The sequence below is a fragment of the Oratosquilla oratoria genome, chromosome 11 (genome assembly GCF_046742065.1).
Source record: "Oratosquilla oratoria isolate Oo_2021 chromosome 11, ASM4674206v1, whole genome shotgun sequence".
NCBI classification, from domain to species: Eukaryota; Metazoa; Arthropoda; class Malacostraca; order Stomatopoda; family Squillidae; genus Oratosquilla; species Oratosquilla oratoria.
The window spans coordinates 54,034,809-54,045,241 of record NC_134787.1 but is presented as its reverse complement, the minus strand read 5'-3'; the positions used below and the strand labels follow the sequence as shown (position 1 = coordinate 54,045,241).

At 43.3% G+C, this 10,433-nt stretch overlaps 2 protein-coding genes across 2 annotated transcripts; both read left to right on the top strand.

Annotated features, from left to right (window-relative positions):
* The first annotated feature begins 2,790 nt into the window (after positions 1–2,790).
* LOC143029492 (uncharacterized) lies at positions 2,791–3,956 on the top strand. The gene is made up of 2 exons (XM_076192151.1): positions 2,791–2,913; positions 3,050–3,956. Exons 1-2 carry the CDS (start codon positions 2,908–2,910, stop codon positions 3,794–3,796), a joined length of 753 nt encoding a protein of 250 aa, XP_076048266.1. The 5' UTR covers positions 2,791–2,907; the 3' UTR covers positions 3,797–3,956.
* Positions 3,957–4,095: 139 nt separating this feature from the next.
* On the top strand, positions 4,096–5,620 carry LOC143029494 (uncharacterized). Its single transcript, XM_076192152.1, has 2 exons — positions 4,096–4,754; positions 4,996–5,620. Exons 1-2 carry the CDS (start codon positions 4,684–4,686, stop codon positions 5,303–5,305), a joined length of 381 nt encoding a protein of 126 aa, XP_076048267.1. The 5' UTR covers positions 4,096–4,683; the 3' UTR covers positions 5,306–5,620.
* Positions 5,621–10,433: the final 4,813 nt, after the last annotated feature.

The following is a 10,433-nucleotide window of genomic DNA, read 5'->3' as shown; positions in this document are numbered from 1 at the left end:
GCTTTTGATGTAAATGAATCGTCACTCCATCAGCCAAGAGCCACGTTAGAGGACCATTTTTGACATATTTTCTTGAAGAAAACGGAGAGATTTGGTAATTTAGCCAAACAGTACCAAAAAAAAAAAAAAAAAAAAGGGAGAGAGAAACTGACGAAAGAGGAATCGTCTTCTGTACCTTTATCTAATACTTTGTACGTAATAGTTACCTTTAGCAGTTGAACTATAGTTTGATCTCTAACAAAAATAATAGATCCTTGTCCACTCTCTTTTGAGAACTGATGGACGGTAATTTATGATGTGGGTCCTCGTAAAACTTATTAAATGATACTGAGCGTGAAGGATGCTGATGACCCGAGTTTATCGACAGTTGGCAACATATTTTTGGCCACAACAACAAACGCAGTCAACTGCCACTTGTGTTACTGGGAGCGCAATTCTGAGTTCCATTCATGATTAAACTCGCTCCTTGCCTGACGTATTATATGAGATTACACCTCGGTAAAACATGCGTAATATATAATAAAGTACTTGAATTGTAGTCTCCTGCAAACTCCCTGGCATGTGCTAGTAAGTCTATGTAATGACAAAAGTTTCGAAACAGAAGTGAAGTGAAGGACTTTTTATCAGTGTTTGAGTGTCCCAACTTCCACCTTATGAAGAAGTAAGAGATGAATATAGCACATTTTGAGCCTATATAAAGAGATACATACTTTTTAGTATATCTTGGATGATCGAAGTGGATGTGATCCTTTCTTGCTGAAGAATGTTACCGAGATGGTCGAAAGAGTTTAGCAGCAGCCACTATGATATGATAAGTAATAAGTAATCTCTTGCACGAAGGGGCTATAATGAGATAGAATGAGCTACAATAATAAAACAAGCCGATAAGAGACCCTTCTGTCCATAATGGAGTTGGAAAAAAGAGAGAAAAAATAGGTAAATATATAAATTAATGCATAAATAAGATAGTGAATAAATCAATAGATAAATTATTAAATGGATAAATGAATCTATCTATAAGTAGATAAGCAAATGATGAAATGAATAAATAAATATATCGATAAATAGATAAATAAATCAATAGATGAATGAATATATAAATATATAAATGATAAGTTAATTAATAAACAAATTAATAAAAAAGGAACAAATAAATGAATGACTAAATTGAAAAAAAAAAAAATTAATAAATAAACAAAAAAAATAAGTAAATGGACAATTAAATAATAAAAGAAAATAATAAAAGTTGAATGAATGAATAAAACAATTTAGTAAATAGAGAAATGAATACAAAGATTAATAAATCAATAAACATATAGATAAAAAATAAATGAAAAATAAACAAAATATAAAATAAAGGAACACAAGGCTAAAGCAAACCAATTAGTAAATTTGTAAATTAACAAGTAAACGAATAAGTAAATGAATTAGTAAGTAAATGAGTAGATAAACAAACAAATGAAGAAATAAGTAAATAAATAAATGTGTGTGTGTGCATGTATAGTTGGCAGAGAGTGACTTGATTAATTAAAGAAACAATAAGACTCTGCGTTTAGTTAATTGCGTGGGGATTTCGGCAACTGTTCGAATCTTGGTCACGGCCAGAAATGCCCCCAACCGTTGCTCTCCTTGGATCTAAGGTGACCTGGGCATCACTACATCCGTTTTCTTCGGGTATCGTCACTGATGTGGCTGTAGCGTGGACACCGTCTCCTGCGTTCATGTAAGAAGTCGGTTCCGGACAGTCTGTAGGGTTGAGGTTTTGGCGGGTACTAGCCCCAAAAATCGTGAAAAAATGTGAAATCTGAATGCAAACAGGGTCTAGAAAAATATTTCTTCCTTTCTCTTGAGGTGTCACGTTGCCACCCTTATTCAGGGATACAGGTATCTTTCTCAAGTGGACCTAGTGTGCTTTTTGATGTTTTCACACTCTTCATTGCCTTATTTCAAATTTTATCATGTATAATTTTCAGTTTTTGTTTTTATTTTATTTTTCTTAAGTTGACCAATTATTGAAGTGTTTTTTAAATCAGTCGATAGTATATTCAATAGTCATGGGGTCCACAATTTTCGAAAAATTCTGTTTCCTGTTGTTTTATCAAAGCATCGATCAGACATTCGGTGTTTATCCCGTTGCCTGTCTAACTCGAGTGTTGGTTGATGGTTTAAATGGATTCACTATTTTTCAAACACTTAGCTTTACCGGATCTTTTTATTTTGTAAGTGAGAAAATATATCTTGCATATGCTTCTCGCTTTTATTGGAATGATATTAATTCGGGAGTTATTCTTTTGTACCAACGTGTTTCCTTTCAGAAGTGAAGTACTTTTATTTGGCACAATCCATAGTCTCTTTAATGTACTATTTGTAAGTCTTTAATATATACGGTAACAGTATTTTAAGTTCAAGATTACATGGTAATGAATCAATGATTCTGTAATGGCTTCATGTTAGTACTTTTTTATAGATGCCGTATTTCTTGTATGATGATTACACTTTTTATGTGTTTATTCATAGTCAACTTATAACTATCTATCATTCTATTTTCATAATCCAAATTATGTATTAGTATATCTAATTTCCTCATCGATGTTTTTGAGTTCAATCAAGTTATGTATATTTTATCATTATCGGCTGAAAGAAACCTGCACAGCGAAGCTATAGCGATAATCCCATACCACACTCCTGGTCATATGGCCATTTCCCGAAGGTTGAGTGTGGTTTGAATTTTCCGCCAAAATCATCGGAAATTTAAAATTCCCGGCTCTGTGCAGGCATGCGCATTGTCGACCCCACCTCCCCCTCCCTATCCCCTCCCTTCTTACCCGGCTAGCTCGAGCCGGACGTCGCGTCACTTAGCATCGCGGAACCAGACGAGTCGGTCACTCCACAACCCACCTTCTTTTCATGCCGGTAAGTCTGGTTCCTGCTCGTGCTCGTGTGTTCTCGTAGGGAGCCCTACCTGTTCTCCTGCAGTTTTTCCCCTTCGGTGTTGTGTCCAGACACCTTTGGGACACCCCTTCTATGATTATCATTATTCTATTTTCAGACCAAACGCTTGTGTGTGGAATCCGGCTGCACAGCCAGGATCTCGTCAGACGGCCACCACGACCTCTGCTCCCGCCATGCCCCTTGTTTCTCACAAGCTGGCTTTAACCCCCTAGCCTGCGTTGTGTGCAAAGCGCGGGTTGAGGAGATTCGTGCTGCTCCTCCCAAAACCCGTTCCAAGCTAGCCGCCCTCGAACTTCTTCGGGAGGCATGGCGCAGAGCTCGGAAATTGAAATCCGCTGACGACCCCCCCCCCCTGGTGTGGGCGGATCCGGCGTTAGGCGTGGAATTGGGCCTCGTTCGCCCTCGCCATCCGTCTCCCTATGTCTCCGAGACTTCCGTTGGTGGACAACCTGGGCCTCTCGGAGTACAAGGGGACGAGTCTGATGTTGCGGAGTATGGTGTCCCCGAGCGTCCTCAGGCCTCTCGGCAGCCCCATACATCCGACCATCAAGGGTCCTTAAAACCCTTACGGCTTGCTTTGTCAAGCACCCCCACGAACTCGTCTTCCTCCCTAGTTCACTCACGTGAACCCGGCAGGAAATCTCGCTCGAAAAAGAGGTCTGCCTCACCGAGGTCCAGGACGCTCAGCTTGTCCCCACCCTCCACAGCCTCTCCCCCCAACTCACCCTCCCTTCCTCGCCGTAAACCCCACAAGGGCAGGGAGCCGGAGGACGAAACGAGGGGAGGGAACTCTGGCTGCCCAAGTGGCTGCCCTCCTTCCGTCCCTGATAGGCCCCGTCCTTGAATCGGCCCTATCACATTATCCGGCCTTTCAGGCCGCGCAAATCATAACGCACCCCTCTCCAGAGCAACCTCCTATTGAACCTACGGCTCTAGCCCCCCCTCCCACTCTCCCTCCTGGTCCTTCCCTCCGCCCCTCCGTGCCGGCGACAGGTATAGGACTAGAAGGCCCCTCTCAGGAGGAACCCCCCAATCAGACGTCCGTCGGGTTGGACGGGGTGGAGGACCACTACAGTTCTTCTTTACCTTATCCTCCTACCATGACGGACTCTTGAGTTCACCCCTTCTCATGGTGTGACCTTCCCCGGTCCTGGGAGTACTCGTTTGGAGAAGATCACAAGCTAGTGGCCTGGTCTCCCGACTACTCGCTACTGGAGGGCTGGAGGAGGAGAGATGACGTTATCCTAAAGTGGGCCAACGACGCGGAGGGGGCTAAGGTTCTATATAAGATTCGACCCCTCTCCGCCCCGGCCTCCACGCCCTCCAGGATTTCCACCTCTAACACTCTGGACGCATTAGGTGCTCTCCTGGAGAACCCTCGTTTAAACCCTGATGGGCATATGTTTGTCGACAGGTCGGGGGACTCACCGGCGGTAGCACTCTCCCCAAACGCCTGGTTCCCGCAGGAGAAAGGGGAGAGCCTTAGACATCCCTGCTCTCGAGCGGGCCCAAGACCAACCCAAGACGGTTCCTCCTCGACGGCATATCCCTTCATCATTCCCCGTCGTCCTGCCACCACCCTTCGCGCCGGAGGGCCTGCGCGATTGCTTGTGGCACTCGGGCAGGGACCCCGCCCTCCCCCATCAACTTAGTGAACCGAAGGCTAAGTTGCTGACGACGGAGGCCTCGACCAGACAAGACCTTGCCTCTACCATCTCGACCGTCACGGCAATGGCGATGATGAGGAACTGGCTGACGACGCTCGCCACGAGCTTTGAGGACTTCCCGCGGGAAGAATTGAGGTGAGTGGGATATTTCAATCTATAGAGGGTCCAGACCTGTCCTGGCGAGAGACGCTCAGGTAGCGTCTTCACCCAGGACGGAGCCTCTTGACTAGCGCCCGAGGACGAGGTCGTTCGGAAACGACCTCGGCTTCGCATATGTTATACGTTCTACAATTGAGCGATGTGACTTTATTACACCCTCCGGGGATCGGGATCCTTCTCGCCCTACTAATTTGATTCGCGTGTTTTCTGTATGCAGAGACACCCTGGCGGCACTCTCTACCGTGGCAGAGGGTACAGCCAACATGGCGTCATCAGCCCTACCCCCAGCAGCGAGGGCCTTCACCGCGGCTCGTCTGGCAGCTCGTCAGTCTGCAGCGCGGTCGGCCCCGGAGATAGCTCGCCGGGGCGTGGTGAGAGCAGCTCCCCTTTCCCGTGGTCTGTTCGACCGGGAAGCGACAGACCGCGTCTTCGCTACGGTCCCGACCGTCATCCAGATCCAACAACCCTCCCAACCGGAGATTCCAGGACTTCCTTCGGAGACACGCGATAGTGACCATCTCCGCTAGCACAGTTCTGGACTTCCTGTCTTGGCTAGCTGACACCACCAACAGGGCACCGGAAGGCCGACCCAGGCCATGCCCCCCACGCCCACAACATCAGAGGCCTCGCGGCATCGCTGGCGTTTCTCCGCACCCACTCTGTGGAACGGGTGCAGGACCTCGGGGGCTGGGCATCAGCAACTTCCTTCAGGACACGGTATCTCTACCACTCGATCACCCCTGTCCCATGTGTCGCCATGGGAACGGCTCCACCCCTCTTCGCAAAAGAAGGGGGGGGGGCAAAGGGCGACCGAGGGGTAGGGGAAGGCCCAGGAACCGCTGAGCAAGATACAATATTCTACATAGTGCATAAATTCTATGTGAATTGTACAATATTATTTTTATAAAAAATAAATAAATAAATGAATATATATATATATATATATATTGATATTGATATCGATATAAGTAAAAAAAAAAAAAAAAAACAGGTCGAAATGGACATGACTTCTCCTATCCAACTTAAGCTAATCTATAGTCATGATGGTCAAGAACTTTACCATGTTGAAATTAATTTCAACGCTCACTGTGACTCAGGTCGAAATGACCATGACTTTTCCTATTCAACTTGAGCTAATCTACAGTCATGATGGTCGAGAATTTTACCATGTTGACATTAATTTCGACGCTCACCGTGACTCAGGTGGAAATGGACATGACTTTTCCTATTCAACTTGAGCTAATCTACAGTCATGATGGTCGAGAATTTTACCATGTTAAAATTGATTTCGACGCTCACTGTGACTTAGGTCGAAATTACCATGACTTTTCCTATTCAACTTAAGCTAATCTGTAGTCATGATGGTCAAGAATTTTACCATGTTAACTAATTCAACGCCCACTGTGACTCAGGTCGACATGAACATGACTTTTCCTATTCAACTTAATTTAATCTACAGTCATGATGGTCGAGAATTTTACCATGTTAAAATTAATTTCGACGCTCACTGTGACTTAGGTCGAAATGACCATGACTTTTCCTATTCAACTTAAGCTAATCTGTAGTCATGATGGTCAAGAATTTTACCATGTTAAACTAATTCAACGCCCACTGTGACTCAGGTCAACATGAACATGACTTTTCCTATTCAACTTAATTTAATCTACAGTCATGATGGTCGAGAATTTTACCATGTTAAAATTAATTTCGACGCTCACTGTGACTTAGGTCGAAATGAACATGACTTTTCCTATTCAACTTAATTTAATCTACAGTCATGATAGTCCAGAATTTTACCATGTCAAAATTTATTTCAACGCTCACTGTGACTCAGTGATATCACGGTATGATGACGTCAGTGATAAATTGACGTCACCATGTAGTCCTATGACGTCAATTTGTGTCCCTGTGACGTCACGAGACGATCCTATGGCGCCATGATCAATCCGGTGACGTCACAGTATAATCACATGATGTCACTAGGTATTAAACATATAGAAGTCCGCTTGTGGGTGACGAGACGTCACAAATTGCCATAGCACACTATTGGATGAAGACGCTCGCCACGGGCTTCGAGAACTTCCCGCGGGAAGACTTGGGGTGAGTTGGATACATACCGAGGGTCCAGGCCCGTCTTCGTGGGAGACGCTCAGGGAACGTCTTCACCCAGGACGAAGCCTCTTGACTAACGCCCACGGACGAGGTCGCTCGGAAACGAACTTGGCCTCGCATACTCCCTTTCGGTTTCTCGCTTACCCCGAGGATTTTCACGTAACTAGTGAGAGTGGTAGGCGTACGTTGGACGGAAGCAAGCGTCTCCACACTCATGTTCCTAGACGGCTAGTTGATGCATTTGCCCACCGGGGAGGGTGCATCGGCCGACATCTCAATGGCTCTGAGTGTGTTGGCGGACGTGGAGTTCGGGGTGGACTGGGACGGGTCTGCCCTTGCTCCCACACAGACTTTATTGGCTCGGGATTGAGTGGGACACAGTCAGCGTCCTTCGGGTGCTCCCCTGCGCCAAAAGAGCGTGCTTCTCTCACACGTCCTCCCTCCTTCGGTGGCGGGGGGGGGGGGGGGGGCCTCAACTTCGCGACCCCGGCCCTTCCACTGAGCCGCTTGGGGCGCCGACGGCTGGTACGGGAGGTCGACAGGAGCATACTGCTTCTCCCGCGTGACCTGCCCGGGCCGATACCCTCAGCACTCCACAGGTTGTTGCGTCCCTGGCTTCGGTCGGGGGCCCTACGCCGGTCGCTGGAGTTTCTCCGCACCCACTCTGTGGAGCGGGTGCGGGACCTAGGGACTGGACATCGACGACTCCCTTGGGGACACGGTGTCTCTACCACTCAGTCGCCCCTGTCCCATGTGTCGCCATGGAAACGGCTCCACCCCTCTCATCTCAAAAAAGTGGAGGGGGCAAAGGGCGACCGAGGAGTGGGGAGGGGCCAGGAACCGTTGAACAGGATACAAATTTCGTATAACAGGATACAAATTTCGTATAATTTACGCATTGTGTGAACAGTGCAATGTTGTGCATGTCACATTCTTCGGCGTGGGTACTTGACGTTTCTGTCTCCCCTCTACTGAGTGATAAAATGAATAAGTCTCCCATAGGAAAGACACACGTAATAAATGTTTGATTCAGGCTTCACCTCTCCTCCCACCTGTCCTCGTCTCATGCATAGCTTCGCTGTGCAGGTTTCTTTCAGCCGATAATATTTCTTTGTCGCGGCTCGTGCCGCTTAAATTCTTCTTATCGGCTTAAGAAACCTGCACAGATTTAGGGTCCCTCCCTCCTCCCACAGGCGAAGCCTTCATTTCTCATTGAAGTGACGCGACGTCCGGCTCGAGCTAGCCGGGTAAGAAGGGAGGGGATAGGGAGGGGGAGGTGGGGTCGACAATGCGCATGCCTGCACAGAGCCGGGAATTTTAAATTTCCGATGATTTTGGCGGAAAATTCAAACCACACTCAACCTTCGGGAAATGGCCATATGACCAGGAGTGTGGTATGGGATTATCGCTATAGCTTCGCTGTGCAGGTTTCTTAAGCCGATAAGAAGAATTTAAGCGGCACGAGCCGCGACAAAGAAATATTTCTGTTTGGCTGTGTAAATTTAGAGATTTTATCGCTTTAGTTGATTTTCTTTTTTTATAATATTAGATTTATATTTATCATTGTCATTCCATTTCGTTGTATCAGACATTATTTTTTTTTGTGCTCCTGATGTTATTAAACAGAAATAAATCTGAGCTTTTTTGCATATTTCAACGTTAAATTTGTGTTTTTGGATATTCAAGACAATTCTTTGTGTACATGTTAAATAATATTGGTCCTAGTATATTCCCCTGAAGCACCCCTTTATTTATTTTCCTGTTTTTTCCCATCAAATATAATTACAGTTATAATTACAGTCCATTTGTCAGATTCTTTTTAATCATTTGACGTATTCTTATTAGTTCCTATAAATTTCCTATATTCTATCAAATGCTGAGCTTAGTCAAGTGTGATCATTATTCAGCCATTCCATTATCTAGTACTTTCATTGAACAATTCATAGATTAACATGAGGCTGTTCTTTGGCTTTTTCATAAAGTGATTTTTTATAATATAATTTTCTCTTAGATGGTTTCAAAATGTATTTTTGTTTCTAAAGCTTTAGACAAGTACAACACGTCTGGTATTGGTGAATAGGAGAACAAATCTTCTTGGTTTCATTATACTTTTGTTATATGTAGCTTTAATGATGCTAATTTTACGTTTGTCGAAACTTAAAAGGTATCATGCTCGTATTAACATTTTTAAGTTAAATATTTTTTACGTAATGAAAACTCGCTGAATTCTTCAGTTCTGTTATTGGAAACGGGTCAGTTCTATTGTAAGTATATTTTGCTTCTTTTTTTTTTGTATGTCAAAAGATATTCATTTCAGTATTTAATTTGTGTAGAACGTATATTGGCCTGCATGTAATATCTTTTTCCACATTTTCACCTAAATCTATCGTACATTTTATCAAATTTATTTCCAAAGAACGGAATAGTTTTTCAGTTTCTATGCCTACATTTTCCTTTTTAACAAAAGTTCATCTATCTTTTTCTAAAGCAGCTCTAGCCTCTTTACTAATCATTTCCATATCGTATTTGCTCTTATCTTTTTCTATGAATGTTATTAAAGCCATTTATTATTTTTCTGTATATTGTTTTCAATTATCAGTCTTTTTCTGTTATTTCTTTTCAGATTTTGTTTCCGGTTTTAATCTATTTTTTAACTTTATTATTAAACCATTTTACGTTGACGTTTATCACTATTTCCATATTAGGAAACGCATTTTGTTGTAAACTATATCAATAGCTCACCTATAAGTTGATATGTAACAGTAAATGGGCATCTCTATTTTCTTGATAGCTTTACTCTTATGATGAATATATTTTATCTATGATGTTTTTAGTTTTTTTTATAAGTTTATCCTGGTTTGAGTTTTTTTTTTATATCTAGATATTATATTCTTACGAAGACCATTGTTTTTTATTATATTAATAGTGAGTTTTATCATCCTAAACACACAGAATAGCCTAAAATTATCTATAATATGAATAGCTTTTGTTATAAGATTCTAATAATTCATCGAGAATTATGGATCAATTAATTTTTTAGGCTAACTTATAAAAGTTTCTGTTTTGTCGTACTCATGTATGTTAAAATCACCGCTAGGCTTAGATTGTCTGTTGTATTTAGTAATAATTGAATGCGTTCGTGCGAGCACCGTGTGTTTGTGTGTTTACTTGTGTGTGTGTGTGTGTGTGTGTGTGTGTGTGTGTGTGTGTGTGTGTGTGTGTGTGTGTGTGTGTGTGTGTGTGTGTGTGTGTGTGTGTGTGTGTGTGTGCGTTAGTGTGTGTGCGTATGTGTGTGTATTTACCTAGTGGTATCTTACGGGAAGGGGAGCTATGCTCGTAGTGTCTAGTTTGCTCTTAAATTTGTGTATAGTGTTTGCACATAGTATTTTTTATCCAGTTTGTTCCAGATATCCACCCCTCTGTATGAATTTTTTCTGGCCTCTTTTTTTTTGTGTGTATGTATGTGTGTTCTTAACAAAGACACACATACACAAAAAAAAGCCTGAAAAAATCACACTGAGTGGTGGATATCTGGAACAAACT